The sequence below is a fragment of the Coloeus monedula genome, assembly GCF_965178545.1.
Source record: "Coloeus monedula genome assembly, chromosome: 2".
NCBI lineage: Eukaryota > Metazoa > Chordata > Aves > Passeriformes > Corvidae > Coloeus > Coloeus monedula.
In genome coordinates, this window is record NC_138782.1 from 11,676,122 (window position 1) to 11,693,543 (window position 17,422).

General features: G+C 45.7%; 1 protein-coding gene across 18 annotated transcripts in view; it reads right to left on the reverse strand.

Moving 5' to 3' along the window:
* The window catches only part of CHGB (chromogranin B), a 53,659-nt gene that overhangs the window by 12,417 nt on the left and 23,820 nt on the right, over nt 1-17,422 (reverse strand). Inside the window, exons 1-2 of one of the 18 annotated variants that reach the window (XM_082301322.1) lie at nt 7,591-7,654; nt 2,390-3,001 (exon numbers count right to left, since the gene is read on the reverse strand). The exons of 10 other annotated variants lie outside the window; for them this stretch is intronic. Coding sequence is in view for 1 of the 8 variants with exons in the window: in XM_082301318.1 (XP_082157444.1) it covers nt 7,104-7,134 (31 nt within the window). In the remaining 7 variants the exon portion in view is untranslated. Of the gene's footprint in view, nt 1-2,387; nt 4,131-7,103; nt 7,655-17,422 lie in introns of those variants that run through there. 7 more of the 18 variants (XM_082301323.1, XM_082301321.1, XM_082301320.1 and 4 more) reach the window with 7 other exon arrangements.

The window sequence follows — 17,422 nt, forward strand, 5'->3', positions numbered from 1 at the left end:
CTCCAGGCAGTAAATGTAACTTAGCTCCTGCAATTCCACTGGTAAATGTCTCCATGGGAAAGATGACACTGCTGGGACACAACAGGCAGATTTCCCCCTGTAAGACAAAGCTGGAATTTGCCTAATAATGCAGGCACCACTGGGACTTTCAGTCATAAGGCTTCATTTTTTCTGTGCTGCCACTTCTCACCTGATTGTCTGTCAGAAAATGATCCTCTAGACTCCAAGTCAAAACTGACCTCTCCAGATGTATTGGTCATCAAGCTAAAATGCAGCTTTTGGATCTTGAGCAGGGGCACAAGAAGCCCTGACATGATTACTCATGGCTTTACAAATTTGGCTATGACTAAACCTTCTCCCAATCTCAGCTGTCACCAAGTTGCCTTGCTGACAACAGAAGCAACCTCGACAGCCCCAGGCACCTCCTCCTCTAGAAGGGGGAAAGTGTGAGCACCCCAACACCCTCCTGACCAGACCAGGAGTCCTGGACAACATACAGTGCCCAAAAGCTGCCAACACATCTCTCTGGGCTGGCTTTTGGAGGCCTGGCATCACTGCAGGACTGGAGTTCCCAGGCAGCTGATGACCAGAGGGAAGCTGGAGATTGCTGGGGCATCTCACCCTGCAGGCTGGGCACAACTGAGCTGCACACCCAGGTGCTGCCCCAAAGAAAGCCCTTCATTAAACAACCCCTGCCCAACACCCCCTGCCCTTTTTTTACTCACACTGGTTAATTAACCTCCTTGGTGAACTTTGGGGCTTCTGCATCAGAATACAAAACAGGATAGAAATCTCTTTCAGCAAGCAAAATGTGGACTTATGCCCTTGTATTTTGAGTACTGCTTGTCATTAAGCAAAAATGACTTTAATAGTTGCCTTTGCACTGCAAATAATTACACTTAGGCCATTAAATAGTCCTATTCAGTGTTTCTGCCTGCTTTTTGTCAACTGTGTACGTTCCATTTAATATTTAAAGACTGGGGCACCATTCTGGCTTATTTAGTAATTAATTCCTTTAAATATTTATAGCACTTTGACTCTCAGCAACGGTTCTGTTTGGTAAGAACAATACTGTTCTGTGGCTGATAGTGTCATGGAAATTTCAGAGGCAAATTTCCATTTTGCAAGATAAAAACATATAGATTTCTGCAACAGACTGTAATGATTTCAGAGTAAAGTTTTTATTACTGAACAATGTACGTACTGAAAAAAATCCAATTATGCCCTTGCACATAATTGCAGACTGAAAACAGTGTTGAGAGATCTATTTTATGACAGCAGTATTCACACAGCAAAAGGAATTGCCCAAGAAATTTTCCATCACCTTTTTTTGAATCGCCACTGGCACAAAGAACAAAACCCAGTTGCAAAAAAAAGCCTAGGAAAGAGAGAGCAAAACCTACAAAATGCAGGAGGATATTTTGCTAGCACCTCTTCCCTTTAGAATATCCTTTTTCCTTTTGCATACCCTGATTTTAAGACTTTTAGGCTCTTTGTGTGGAATGCTGTGTGCTTATAAAAAAGCTTAAGAGGATTAAGCTTAAAGGCAGCCTGGGAAATGAAAATACCAGGAAGATGCTCCATCTGTGTAAATTTGTCTAGTAACCCTGATGGTGGGAAGGTGATCCAAACAGGAAAAGCAGAAAAAGAGACCTTGGAAGAGACTCTGCTACCCTGGATATGAGAAAGAGCAAGCCATAGTGCTTTGCCAGCACTCAGGTGAGGCATACTGAGCCTACAGGGCGTCATGCCCTGGCTTTGGGAAAAATCAGTTCCCACCCACGAGGGGTGGCTGCCTCAGGGGGAACACTGCGGCTCAGATGGGCCTGGGTGGCAAACTTAGGCTGGGAACAAAGTTAAGAGGACACCTCCTCTCAGCACCCAAGCTGGCCAAGCAGTGCATGCAGGTGGCTGTCCCACCCAGGCTGAGTAGCTCTGAGGACAATCTGGGACCGGGGCTGTCGGGGTACCTGCTGCCCTCAAACACTGGACAAGTGCCTGCACTTTATCAGCTTCATTTCTTCCTCCTCGTGGCAGCCTGGGGGCTGGCACCATCTCCCCTCACCAAGCACTGGCGCTGCAGAGGCACCCCACGGCAATGGGAACGGGAGGAGGCGCTGCAGAGGCACCCCATGGCAATGGGAACGGGAGGAAGGGGCACAGGAATCAGTCTGACCCTTGTCCAGAACACCACTGCATTCTCAGCCTAATTCACTGCTGCCTTTGGAAAGACTCCCCCAGCCCTCAAAGTAGCAGTCTGTCTCCTCATCCCAGAATAATTTTTTCCCCCAGTTATTCACGGGCAAACAGTCTGTTCTTGAGCACCAGACAAGCAGCATTAACACTCCCAGAGACAGAACCCAGCCACGGGACTTGTCTGCACTCACACGTTTATCATGCGGTGCTCCACTTGTCTCAGGGAGCAGTCAGACCCAGGGAAGATGCAAAAACAAGGATCAAAACCAAGCTGGCCTCACAGAACACGTGCCGAGTTGTTTCTTAAACAGGGAGCCTGGAGCACAGATGCAAAACCTCTATTATTGTTTCAGCCTCTAATTGCAGGGGTTTGAGCTTTTGCTGTTAAACAAAGCCGCGGGTGTAAAATGCTCTGCCATCTCACTCTCTCTGAAGCTCTCAGATACCCAAAACAAGCTGCTGGCAACTTAAACTAATTGGTGGAAGTCACACTGAAAATGTGTTGGAGGGCACAGCATCCCCACCTCAGTATGCTTAATTACAGAATCATCCCGGTTCTCTGGCCGGGAAGTGCTGATTTTAGCACCCATTTAGCACCATTCCTGGCTCATCTCTCACAGCAGCGCAGATAACACTGGAAGGTGATACCTGCCCTAAGGCTGACTGACATTTCCCACTACAAGAACCTACCTTTCAATGCGAGTGAAAGTTTGTTTGGCTCGAACTGACGGTGTAATTTTCTATGACAGTTGTTCTTTCATTACAAGACTTTGCCTCCCAAGTCCCAGCATCTGCAAACAGGCCACTGCAAAGGCAATTTAAAAAAAGGTTTGACCTTTCAGCCACGAGTTTTCTGGCTTTGGTTAGCTCCAGCTACTGCTTTAATCACATCTTATTATTTCATGCTCCGTGTGTTATGTGCCAGATTTTACTTTTAAGGAAGAAATGCTGGCATATGTTGTTGCCTAATGGATGTGTGTAGAAAAATAGTCATTAGGGAAAGCCTACAGAAGAGGGTATTTTTAAAACGAACTTCTGTGTTGTGGGAAAACATATGCCCCACACAAAATCACCAGTGCTCAGGAATGAAATAGCCACATTTCTAGAGGATGCATACTGCCTGTTGTACACCAGTTTTAACAACCATATGTCCTGATATATCCAAGTATACCAAAGCACCTTAAACTCCGGGGGAAAAACCCCCTGCTGGTGTAAATGGCCCTGACCCCATTCACTTCACTGAGGCCTGCTTCAGCACCTGAGAGAGGAGCTCAGCTCTCCCTGGCTGCTTTGGGGCTCCAGGACTGGGTAGGTCGCTGGCATGAATCAGCACCTCCCACCAGCAGCCGTGTGGGAGGCAAAATAAAAATGCTGTCGGAGTAAGCAGCAGAGAGGCCATTGATACCAAACGTCCTGGAGCAGCTCCCAGCCCAGGGAATGACTTAACAGCAGCAGGATTCGTCAGGGATGACAGAAGAGCTTGGATCAGGCATTTATGTAAGGGAACAGAGGCAGCACTCTCAGCCTGCCAGACCCAGTCCTAGGCTGAGCCCCAGGGCCGCTCCAGTTGCTGGTGTGCATGGGCAGGGGCTCAGTGCCTGCAGCACTACAGTCACCCCTCTGAGACACTGGGGATGCTCGTCCAGCTCAGGTGCAAAACACCCAGCTCAGAGCACACACTTCTCTAACAGACTTTGGGTGGGATTTGGATCTGGGCTACGCAGCAGGGAAACCCCTGAGCCATAGTTGTCAAGTCCTCACCATGTCCTGCATTCCTCCTCCTTGGCAATGGTGGATCAATTTTGGCCTTGCTTGTCTTACCCTATGGGACTGATGTGATTCCCCATCTTTTACTTCACTTACACATCTTGCTTGAAGATCTTGTGGGAGGGATCCTGTATACCCAGAGCCCTGAAAGGTGGTGTAGGTTTTCAGGTGCTGTCCTCAGTTAGGCTCAGAGATCTGCTCCTCGGCCGTGAGCCTTGAACAAGCAGAAGGAAAAAACTCCTTCGACTTGTTCTGCAGTGTAAGCCCCCAGATGCCTTTGCTAAAGCAGTCCCCACACACAGGGGAATGAAGGGAGGTGACAGCAGCTGGCTTTGGCAGCAGAGGTGAGAACCAGCAGTGCTGGGGAGAAAGGGTGAGCTGAAACCACACAAGTGTCAAAACTAAGTCAAGTGCAAGCCATGGAGAGAGGAAGGCACTCCACCTCTCAGGAATAAACTCAGTTTCTCAGATTATTGCACAGGATGGGAGAAATAGACAGAACATGGGACATTTCTGTGAGGGCTTCATACCACTCTTGGTACTTGCCATGCAAAAAGATTCTGGTCTTACCTTGAGGAAGCCATGGATAGTCATATCCATGATCCACTGGAAGTGAGCAGCGCACAGAACTGCAGGCACTCCTGATTCTGAGGGGTTCAAACTTCTCAAAAGACTGCATGTTTCAGCAGCACCAAGATTACCCTACCCTCTGCAAGATGCCAGCAAAGATTTGTAGATATGAGTCATAATCCAAATTTTTCAGCTATATCCAGTCTGTTCTGCCTACGTTGGTCCTTAAAATTGAACAGTTTCATATTTTCCTCTGCCAGTATCTCTCTTCATGCTCTTTCAGCAGCCACCTATTCTCTATTTTGTTACTGCTTGCATCTCAGTACCTAAAGGGTTCTCCTCTTGCTGCACCAGACATTTCTAATGAGAAAACTGTGACGTTGTGCAGCCCACGAACCAGAGGAGCTGAAGAAGGAGCAGGAGCTCTCTGGAGGTGCCCCATCCCCCTCTGGCCCCTGGTGTGAAGCAGCAACATCTCCCCACAGAGGGACCCCAGGTTAACTTCCTGTGTGGACACACATCTCCCAAACTACAGAGGCCTCATTTTGCCATCACTGAAAACACTGAACAACAAATGAACAGCTACTCCCTCAATGTTTGCTATAACTCATTCCAAAAATGGATAAAATGATGGCAGCTCAGGTTACTAAGGCCTCAGGAGGAGTATCCTGTGCACACCCCAGAGGGGCTCCAGGCAGACACCTCGTGTTTTGTTGCGAGTAGGGAAACCCACGTGTGTCTCTAGGGCTACTCTGGGGTCAGACTAGAGTCAATCAGGGCTTCATTTCCATCAAAACCCAGTAGGGGTGTCTCAGACATCAGTAGCAGCAGGTCTCCCCTAAAGAGCAGGAACTTCTTATTTTCCAGCAAGCTTTCTTTGTGGAAATTGAATGTCTTTGGTTTTTATTTTCTTTAAAAAACAAGTCTGAACAGGAAACCAGATGGTTTTAGAGCTAACCCAAAGCACTGACCAATTCATCAACAAACCAAATACAGCAACTAAAGGGATTCAGATGCAGACCTCTGATTTCTCCATCTCTCTCTTCATGGGAGTTTATTTCCCTTTAAATGGCAGCTCAGAGGTTTAGCACAGCAACTAATTTAACCGTGTGGAACAGCATAAATGCTGGCAAAAAATTAAAAGCAACATCTGATTCACACTGAAGACCTTCCTTCTTCCCTGTACACCCTTAGCAATAGCTCCCTACATCTGTCAGTACCAATGCCCTTATGGCTGTGACAGATCTGTGGGGTTAAGCAATGTGAGCTGGCAGAGGGGCCACTGATGTTACTGTAATTACTGACAGCACACTCAGGAGCATGTTTCCTTTTCCCAGCTGTACCTACGGCTAAACTAGCTGCTATGACCTTTCTCTATAGTTTTTGCCAGCAGGGTGCTTTCATCTGGATTTTGATACACAAGCATCTGTGGATTTGTTTGCTACTACAGAAATGATGCTGCATCCTCAACTCTGTTTTTCTCCCTAGCACCATTAACTTGAGTAGTTGGGGGAGCAGCTGAAGGTCTGCCCCAGTATTCTGTGTGCCCTCCAGCACATGTACAACACCTCTGCCATAAAAGCAAGCAAGCAACACACCAAGCAGGACCACCACAAAGCCAAATGTATTGGTTCCATGATGACTCATGGACAGGAAAACAAATCCAGGCACTTCCAATATCAGTTTGCAAAGAGAGATTACACCAAATCCTAAGACTTTGGCCATAACTTGCAGCCAGCTGGGCCTCCTCCTGCTCTGACTGAAGGCAGCAGCCAAATTTCCATTGCCTTTGCTGGAAACACCTGCAGAGCACAGCCACTGTGCCAATCTGCCGGGGGCAGCAAGGCAGGAATAGCAGCCCTATGTGGGACTGCAGCAGGGAATGTGACATGCAGGAACACAAACACCCACTCTGAGATCTGGCCAGTGTGGAGAGGGAGTGGGTGAGAGGTCTCAGCAGCTGGGCTGGCAAACACTGGATATCCAATACCAAAACTGGTGTGAGCAGTGTGGCTGTACTGGAGTAACCACATCGATGCTGATCTTTGAGACCCCAACCACCCTTTCTTTCTTTCTCCTTTGCCCATCTGCTGTCATCTCAAACACATCCCTTCCTCAGGCACTCTCTGCTTCCCTACTCACAACCCACACTGGAGAATGGCCTCCCCAGTCAGCAAACAACATCACTACAGCAAACTCCCCTTTCAGTGGACAGGCCAGTGGGTGGAAAAGACATTTATCTGCTTGGCAGAGGCAGGAAAGCAGCAAAGAAGCCACCGAGCCAGGAGGCTTCCGAGAGAGAAACCTTAAGTGGCTGTGTGTGGGTTCATTGCTCTGTTGCTGACTGACATCAGCCTCTTTGGGCTCAGAGAGATCTGTTTCATTTTAAAGGGAACATTCCCCCAGGGATCTCATTAGCACCATCACGAAAGTCAGAAAGGAACTGAAGGTTGTTGGGGGGGTGATGGTGGGTTGGTAAACAGGACAGCAGCACTGTCAGAAAACATGCTCACCAACTGTATTTTCTCTTTCTCATGCACACACACGCTGCCTCTGTCAGAAGAACTCACCTGGCATTGCAATCATGATCTGTGGGGTCATATGTCTGCATATAAAAACACAGAGCTAACAGGCACCCCGTGGAGGCAAATGTGTTACAGTATCAGCCAGGTATGGAACAAAAACTTTCCCTCTGTAGGGCTGGGGCACACCATGCCAAGGTCACTCAAAACAGTCTGTTACAGCCAAAAGCACCTGGACAGCCATCCACAGCCCACAGGGACTGAACTTGGGCTGGGCCACTGCTAAGCTGGGGTAAGGATGTAGGCCAATTTAAAAGCCTGGCAGGTATAAATTATCACAATTGATGTCCCAGCAACAAACACTGCATCACCCCTCCCAATTAGTCAGCACATCCCAAGCAGTTACATGGATGCTCCTCATTCAGTCCTGCCCTGCAGAGACCAAGGTGCAAGGTCTGCTCTGGGTGAACCCCTCCATGGAGCCTCTGGTGTTGAAGGTGGTGCTCAGAGAACAATGTCTTTCTAAGAAAGTCACCTCTTTCTGGAGTGAAAGCAAAGCTCCACGGACAGAAACAAACCACTGACTTGCTCACTTCTCGTGTGACCCATCAGGGTTACGTTCTGCCTGTGTTTGTTTCAAGAGGAACTGCAGGATGTCATCTGAGAGTCCAGGTGTCCTCGTTCTGGTTTCCAACAAGACTTCTCCTTCAGCTGGCTTTGAAAAGCAAGCAGAAGGGGGGTGGTTTGGAAAGATCTTACATCCATCTCTGTTCAAGACCAACTGCGCCATTTGCAGGCAACGTGACACGTATTTTGTTCCATCCTTTTGTTCCAGCTCTGAAATCTTCTGTGACAGACACCGTGAGGCAGCCTCGTAGGTTGGATCCTTTCTCTCTGGCTGCTTGCTACAGTACATGTTGTAGAAGCCATCCAGAGAGTCCCTGATGCTGGGACCTTCTGCACTGTCACGTTCATATGTCCATAAGAGCACAGCATCATTGGGTTCAGAGGGCTCACACAGCCCTGCTTTTGGGTAACATCTCACGTTTGCTTCCTCAGAGCCTTCAGCAGAACAGCTCACAGGAGCTGCAGATGATGGATTGCTCTCTCCTGCAAGCATAGGATCAATGAAACTCATTAGTCACCAGGTCATCCCTGTGGCAAAGTCTTTTTCTGTCCCCCTCCCACTGCAAGTCTGGCAAACAGGCTCTTTGCAGGAGCAAACCAAGTGCTGCTCTGAACACAGCTGGGCTGCCACAGAGCATTCCTGCACAGATTGATGTAAGATGGGCTGACCTGGGGACCTCGCAGTAGTCCCAGCCTTGACACTGCAGTGACTGGACTTGGTGGTACAGACCTCCTGGCTCCTCTCAGTTACACTTCCAAAGAGGTGGAAACTGGGATCTGCTGCTCCTGGAGATGACAGCTGACCCACCGAGAAGCCTGGTTTGCAGCTGAGACAGTTCTGCATCTGTTTCAGTTTCTTCCCTTGTCCCTTGGTCTAATCCTCACCTTTTCATAGTTCTCAATTTTACTCCTACATAACTGCGTAACATGCAGTCCTGACCTCCAGCCTTCAGCCAGATTCACAGCCTCCAAACCAACACTGTTCTGGTGACTGCACAGCGTTTCAGAATGAGGACTGCAACAGGGGACTCTGTGCTTCCCCGTTAAATCCCACTTTTGCAGCCCCGTTGCACTAAACACTCTCCCCACATCCTGATGGAATTTCTATGGATAAAATTTATGTAAAGGCCAAGGACTCACTCTTGCCTAGCTCTTCTCCTCCTTCCCTGCTAACCCACACCTCTGAATAACAGTCTGTGTTTTTCTCCTGCTTCAGAGCAATCAAGGGGGATGCTTTGCACTAACACAGCACAACAGGGCCACTTGGCAATGACCAGACCAGGATGATCAGCAAGCTTCTAGGAGGAGGAAGTTCCATAAAGAGACCTTGAATTGGGCTCTGGTACCCAGGTAGTGCCTCTGACTGCAATCTCATCTCCAAGTCCACTGTGCCAGAGTGTTTGCCAAGCACCTGACTCACAGACAAGGAAGTTTTCCAGGGCTCAGCCAGAGGTTGCACAGCCGTCATCTGCAAGTTACATAAGCAGGATGCAGGCAGGCAGAAAATAGCTTGGTCTTTTCTAATTCTGTGAAATGTGAAGCAGAGTGCAGTCCTTCATTTTGGTAGGAGACCATGTTCAAAGGGAGTCTCAGTGTGGTGAAGGCTGTTTTTCCCTCCTGGTACACAAAGAGCCACCCTTCCCTTCCTAAGCAGAGATTCATTAAAATGAAATTAAGCTGCCTGTGCAGCCACACTGTACCTCGTCTCTTTCTTCCTGTCCCTACTTCCTATCTTTGATCTTTCTTTTCAATTTCACTTCATCTCTGATTATGCAATTTTAAATAGAACTTTCCCTCCACTTGCAATGTGTCACTTCCAAAGCAGTACAAAGAAAAGCTTGGTGGCCTTCTTTGAACAGTGATCTATGGCATCAGAATAGCAAATCAGGAAACAGGTCCATTTTTCCTCAGTAATCTCTCAGCCTGTGAAGTTAGAACTGAAGCCTCATGCATCTCTGATAATTCAATCAAGTGGCACTTGGACTCCTGCAGCAATTGCAGACCCCTGTGTCGTGCTGGCTTTTTGCTACCTCCTGCTCACAGCCACATTTTGTAAAAGAGCAGCAGCTGCCTCCAGCTACGGATATCAAGCTTGCATGACTCAGGAAGAGAAAAATTCTGCTGGTTTCATGTCATCAGGGGAGACTTTTGCAATGCTGCTTTGCCTTTCTCCTACCATCTTAGTTTGGATATTAGAAAAATTTCTTCACAGGAAGGTCTGTCAAGCACTGGAACAGGCTGCCCAGGGAAGTGGTTGAGTCACCATCTCTGGAGGTGTTTAAACAACATGCAGATGCGGCACTTGGGGACATGGTTCAGTGGTGGACTTGGCAATGTGATGTTTATGGTTGGACTTAATGATTTTAAAGGTTTTTTCCAAATTCAGTGATTCTGCTGCATTTTATTGCAAGGTCAGTATGGCCCATAAAGCTGACATCCTCTGCTGAAGCACAACCCACCAAAGAAGTGACCAGTAAGTGTCTCAGGGGTATACTCTGGGGTTTGATTAGCCAGAACATATTCCATTATTATTACTGGGAGAACAGTTCTCTTTCAGTTACTGGTTCAGATTTATGCATCTCTATTTCCCAACAGTAGGCCCTATCCTCTTAGTGCATTACTTTGCCAGCAAAGCCTTCTTAAGGCAAGATTTCCAACAGGTCTGGATGCACCAGCCCTGGGAGTGTTCAAAGCCAGGTTGGATAAGGCCTTGAGCAACCTGATCTAGGAGAAGGTGTCCCTGTCCATGGCAGGGGGGTTGGGACTACATGGTCTTTAAAGTCCACTCCAACCCCTTAGCACTCTATGATTCTGACATGAAAAGCTGGATGCAAAGTTCCCAGAACCAATCTATACCTCACAAAGTTGTGCCTTTCCTCAGCTTTCCTGACAATTTTCCAATACATTCTCCAACTGTGTGCCAAGACTGATGTTTGAAAATACACCCAAACCTTTTCCTGCCTAACAGTTATCAGTGAAAGTGTAGATCCTTCCTCAATACCCTCCAAAGAGCTGGTATTGCTGCTGAAAGGTGCAAATCTGAATGATTTATAAACCACAGGGAACAAGCACAGTAGCTGGGTACCTGCAGGGTCCAGAAAGAGCTTCTCAGCTGGGGCACAAACAGAGCACACAAGCCCATGTTGTAGGCCAGCGAACATGCTGCTAAAGGCAAACACAGCATTCAATTTACCAATCCCTTTGCCTCTCCATGCACCTGCACCCCACAGGAAAGCTGGGATTCTCTGATAACACACAGCAGTGTTGCTTCAAAGCACAGACCTCTCTGGCCACCTCTCAGCAGCAGGAAAAATGTAGTTTTATAAATTCCTTTGTAAAATCCTTCCATGGCAAACTTAACAACTCAGCTGTCACACACCCTTGTGTTGGCTTGGCCCAACACCTACAGGAGTCAATGCAAAGATGAGCAAGGCTGAAAACTCTCACTCTTTGCCTGCAACAGAATTTCATCACCAGAGAATCTGGCTCATTATTTTTAGCTATTTTCACTCATTTATACAACTGAGTATTAAAGGGAGGGGAAAAAAGCCAATAGAAAAGCCCCAAACAACTGAAACAGTCGTTACTAGTGTCTCTTTCATTCTCACATGATGGATAACCATGAGTAAGAATGTATATTATTTCATCTGCTCCTCCACTCCATGCTAATTGAAGTTCAGCATTTGCAGCTAATTAGTAAAAGAGCTGGGGGCAGATAAAAGGATATTCTTGTGTTTATAAACCTGCTGATGAAAATTTAAAAGCTCCATCTGGTACAAGCACATAACCCTACTGCCTGAAGCACATAACCAAATCCTGCTTTGAACCTGGGCCACTTTCAGTGAGGCAACAATGCAGCAATATTATTATTTGCACTTACAGAAAATGTAGTTGTTTGAGTTTCCATATAACTGTGTTCACACAGTAAAGTTCTCACAGATTGAATTATTTCTCTTATCCCATCAGCATGTCAGGATCTACCTGGGGTCACTGCAATCATCCACAAGAAAGGGTCCCTAATTCTGTGGTTGCCATGAAGTGCTAAAACAAGTAAACACAGACGCCGTCCCTGAGAGCTGCTCCAGCCCTCACACTGCTCCTAGAAAATCCCTTCTTGCTTCTCCACCAGATGTGTCCATATGGCATGGGAAAGCTCAAGGAGAGGTGATACTACTTGGACTAGAGCAGAGCTCCCAACTGACACCGTATCTGTGCCAATTCGCATGATTTTGGGGATGCATCCATCTGCACAGAAGGCAAGAACAGGTCCCATGTCACAGCTCAACTCCCTACGTGTGTTGACCACTTGAGACAGCTGATGCACAGAAAAGCATTTTGTGGGGGTGTTTTCTTCCCATCTGGCTGATTTCCAGTGGGAGTGCACATATCATCATCACGGGAATGCAATTCCTCTCTGCTCAGAGAAGAAAGAAGAAAATTTGGGAGAATTTGGCAGGAGCTCTTTCTACCCCAATCTCACACAGCACTTCAGCCTGCCAGTAATCACACACCTGAGTACTCAGAAATTGCAAATCTAGACATTTCAGGATCAAATTCTATTGCCCTTGCATGCATTAAGAACATTTCCTCTGATTACAACAGTTAAAAACCCATGTGTGAGCTGCTGATCACATTCCTTTTACATGAGCTGAAATACATTTGCATTGTAGGATTTTATTACCAACATTTAAATTGGAATAGCACCAAAAAGACAAGTATCAAGACAACAAGTGTCAATCTGCTAAGTACTGCACAAACACCTATCACAGTGAGTAAATGACAGATCCTAAAGCCTTTGGTATATAGCATTGAAGAATTGTAGAGATTACAATTTTTCTGCCTTGCAGAAAACAGCTGCTGTCTTCTTGTGCAAAGGCAAAACGAAATTTCCAATGATATTATCATTCAAAAAGACTGTTATAAGCAGAGCAAATTTGTTCCTTGTGGGTATTTAAATTGTGAACTGAAAGTGAAAATAAGAATATAATAAGCCTTGCTACTTTGCTGTCTCCTTGATGCCACACAAACCAGCCTTCTCCTGCTGTCATCTGCAGTAGGCTGTAGCTCACAAGATGGGATCTGTGAGACTCTGCTTTACACATGACATAACCAGCTATATTCTTCATTCCCCAGCCCACAGGAGAGGCACATGTGGCTGTGTCTGACTGCTGAGTGCTAGCCAAGAGCTCTGCAAATGCTGGCTGCCCTATCAGGAGGCCTGGAGAAAGTGAGGGTGGGCAAAAGGCAGCAAGAAGGGAGGTATCTGGGGATTGGAGTAGAAAAGGGAGACAGTGACAGAGGAATAGCACTGGGTATGGCCCAGTACTGAGTAAGGCTCTCTGCTTTTTTTCTTCTTTCTGCTGCACATTTGTGGTGTGAAAAGTTGGGGGGGGGGGGGCTTTAATTTGCGTGGAGTAAGACGTAAGCAGTTATTTTAGGGAAGCATAAAAACTCTTCCCTTTCAGTCTAACCCCCTCAGGAATCTGAAATTCAAGAAAAATAAAAAGTCTGGCAAATGGTGAAGTGCTCTTGAAATGCAATATGGAGGCACAGTGCATTCCCCTAGACACTCTTCCAAATGTCACAGTGGTATTAAACTCTGCCCTGCTCCGAGAGCTCACATTTGATGCCTGCTGCGCCGAGCTTTTAATACAGCTGGGAAACTCAGCTCAATGAAAGCTTTCAGAGAACACACTGGTTAAACACACTGGATTTAATAAACCACAGAGCAAGTCAGCTACAACATGAACTACAAATTAACACTCTTTATCTGCTGAAGGCCCAGAGATAAACGCCACTGCCATCTCACAGATCTGTTCCTAAGCAACCAGGCCCCACAGGCCAGGGCAATAGATATGGGCAGAAGCAGGAGCAGATCATGAACACCATCCCTTACAGCTGTGCCCCAAGAGCCTGATGATGGTGATACATCCTCAGCCAGGCCCCAGAGCAATGGGCTTTGCATGTAACCGTCTGTGAACAGCTGCCGTAAGTGCAACAGCATACAGGGACTTCTGTCATGGCAAAGAGCACAGGTGTCTTTGAAGGGATGGGCAGCAACATAACACTGTGGTGCCTGAGATTTTATTTTCACAAGCTAACTCCTTCCCTTGGAGCTCATAATGATCCTAAAAATACAAACAGCAAATTTAAGAACTCTTCAAATAGGTACACCTCGAGTGGTTTAATTTACGTGATCCTGGAGCCAGTAAAAACCCTAAAGCATCCTATTTTTTCTCAAATTGTGATTTTAAAAACATTGCTTAAGATCTAAGATAAGATTCTACTATTAAGGGTAAACTTTCTTTGAAACATAAACAATAATTTAAAAAAATTTACACAGCTGGGAACATCAACTGTCAATTGAAGTTATTATCCAGCAGATGAGGGCATCAAGGGGATTTATTAAACTGCATCTATCTGCTGCTTTCCTGTTATATACACAGCCTTGGGAACTCAGCCCAACTCACCGTGTCTGTGTCAACACTAAAGGCACCAATTTCCCAGAGGAAACTCTGACAAGGCTTCTTGAGCTAATTGCTCAGCTTCCAATTAGGTGTTAGGAGAGCACAGGGAAGTGACTGTAAGAACAGCACCGTGCAAGCTCACATGCACAGACAATGCTGTGTCAGAGCACCCTTCTCCTTACCCACAGCCAAACATCTCCTTGGGCTTTCAAGTTCTGACAGAGAGGATCCAACACGAGCATCCCCAAGCCAAGCCTCTGCCTTCTCTGTTGGTGAAAATCAGAACAGTCCACCCATGTCAAGTCCCTTCCCACCATGACCACAGCACTGCTCTGCCCACAGGGAGGACTCACTAATTGAATCAGATTTGGCTTCTGCCTGTGAGCAGGAGGATTTTTTAGTAAAATGATGGATTTTTCCTTCTTTTAATCTGTGACTTGCAGTATTGGTTTTTTTATACATGGAAGGCTCTAATTAAAGCCCCAGATTGTCTTTAAGCTCATCCTGTTTCAGAATAAAAGCAAAATTTGGTGTTTGAAACAGATGAGAAACAATCCTGCCTACCTGATTTTCACCATTTAAGATTTGTAAAAATTTTATGGAGGAAATCTGTGTTCTATGGTACCTGAATGGGCTTTCTCACTTTAGTTACATTGCACAGCTGAAGCAAATGGTAGTTGTTTCTGTTTATATCTTTTTCCTGCCTAGAAATTGTAAATTCCAGCCTTGTCCATTCCCTTTTTTCCCAGCTTATTCTGTAGAGTTAGCTCTTCATGAACTGTTAGCTTTCTGACCCAAGGAGCATTTCCTAAGGAACCCAATCTTACTAAGAGGGATGAAACTCCAGAATTCAGAAAAGGATTTTATGCCCACTTCTTCAGCTAAGAACTGAGAAAGACCATTGGGAACCTCCATCATCCAAGAAGACCTCTCCTAGAGAGGAAGAGGGACTGAAGACAACGTTCTTTGTGGTTCTAAGGTAAAAGACAAGCAGGAAGAAGTCTTTCCTGTTTCTGGCAAGGCTCCCAAAGGAAAGATACCGAACTTTTAGACATTTTGCTGATGTGGTCATTCAGAACTGATGAAGCTGTGAATTGAAATTAAAAGTGGACTTGAAAATCTATCTGAATGAGAATTAGTGAGCATAGGTAAGTCTAGCAAAAAAAAAAAAAAATCTGGAAGCGTTATTAAATCCCATTCTTCAGGGCTTTAACAAACCCTTCCAGAGAGGCATGAATGGGGCCCAACAGGCAGAACATTGAATGCTGTAAACACCATTTTGAGGATGGGGCTGACATAAAGAAAGGAAAACTGCCACTTATTCTGAAATATTCAGTAATGGCCTGTTCCCGGCAATGACAGGAAACAGCCCTAGATTACAAGTATTATTGAGGAAGACAGTATCACTCTATTTGCAATTATTGAAAAGAAAACCCAAAGCAATATCCTTTCTTTATATATGAAATACTTTGTCTCTCATTCAGTTACACATTTTCAGCAATCAAGAGGACCAATAATCTTCAGCTAATGCCTTTGGCAAGAATAAGCAGACAGCTCTCACCGGAGATCAATTGCTCAAGTCCCAACAACAGTTTACAAAAATTCTACCTTCTGCGTCTCCTTGGAGAGTGATGTTTATGACAGTTTGCCTGGAAAAACAGGATATGATGCTATTCATACAGCTAAAATAGAAGAGGAAGAGCCTGCCATGACAGTGTTTCTTTAATGATAAGAACAGACTAGAAGACTGACATATTATATAAAATTTAGCAAAATATTAGCTTTATTTACAGATTGTGTGAACTTGGAAAGGGAGATGGGGTGAAGGGTTGTTCAGTGTACTTTGCCTTCCCTTGCCGTTATAGCACTTGAAAGTCCAACTCATTCCCATGTTAACACCCACAAAAGACACACACAGAGGTTACACTGAAGACATTCATAGGCATTTCAGCCCTGCTTCCAACCAGCTCTGCACACCTGTGGACACCAGTGACTTGAGGATCACAGGTAGAAACGCAGTTTCTTGACCAAGAAAATACTGCAAAGCAAGGTATTTTTGAAGCATCCCTCTTGACTTGTAGGTGAAATTATACTACTTGTAAATACTTTTGAGAACAAAAGAGTTATAACCTATAATACTGTCATTACTCATCTTCAGGGGAGGTCCTGCACCTGCAGACCTGAATCCTGATGTGGAATTGATGCCTGGGCACCACAGATCATCAATTGTAAAACAGCTGCTGCAGGGAAGGGAAAATACTCTAAAATCTGCAGAGGTAGAAAACTGAGTCAAATAAGGCAGAGGAAGGTGAAAGCTCAGTTAAACACAACTTCCTCCCAATTCTTTACCTCTCCTGCACACTTACATGTCTCTTAGTCAGGTGTATCTGTGTGAATTTGTTCAACTTTGTACCAACTTACAATTGGGTTCAGATCCCAAACTGGTGCGTTGATTTTTAGGAGTGCTGAATACACAGATGCTCTTACCAAATTTTTAAAAAGCCATAGAGATTTTAGCTCTTTGGAAAACAATGCCATCTAAGCTTTAACTTTACTAATTTTTCAGGAGCAGATCACTGCAAGTTGTACAGCAGAAGAATAAGAGAGGTACCTTGTGGTTATCAGATTTTAAGATCCTGATCTTTCATTTTTGTCTAAGGCCAGAAGCACAAGTGTGGGAATACTGCAACAAATGCTTACAGATGGACTGACTCCCTCTAGATGGGAGCAAAACAGCTGAATGTGTGCAGTCTGTACCTCTTCAGATCAAAGGTCTTTACCTCCAGTCAGGATTGATCTTTCACAAAGAACAACAGGGGAACATTTGCAGAGATGGTTTCCTGAATTTACTTGCAGTAAGACGGTTTTGAAACCACGCTTCTTGTCTGTGTCATGCTCCTGGAAATATGCTGCACATCAGACAAACACAGAAAGACTTGCTCTTCTTTTAGAAGCAGGAATAGAAAAATTAAAACAACAAAGAAATTATCTGAAAAAGCGCAGAAAAATAGCAGGTACAAAGGCAAAGAAAACTACTGATATTCTGGTGAAAATCTGAAGGCAGAGTGAGCCATTTGCCCTGTCTCCCTGCAGGCCTGATGTGGCTGCAAGCACTGAACAAGCTGTGCAGAGATGTGCCAGCCTCCAGTGCCTTGGCACAGAAAAGAGCAGACCTACATCCTCTCCAGCCATGGGGGCTGTGAGATCACACAGCCTGGGGCTTTCTTCTGCGTTGCCAATGGGAGTTCGTGCACCACACATTGATTAAAAAAT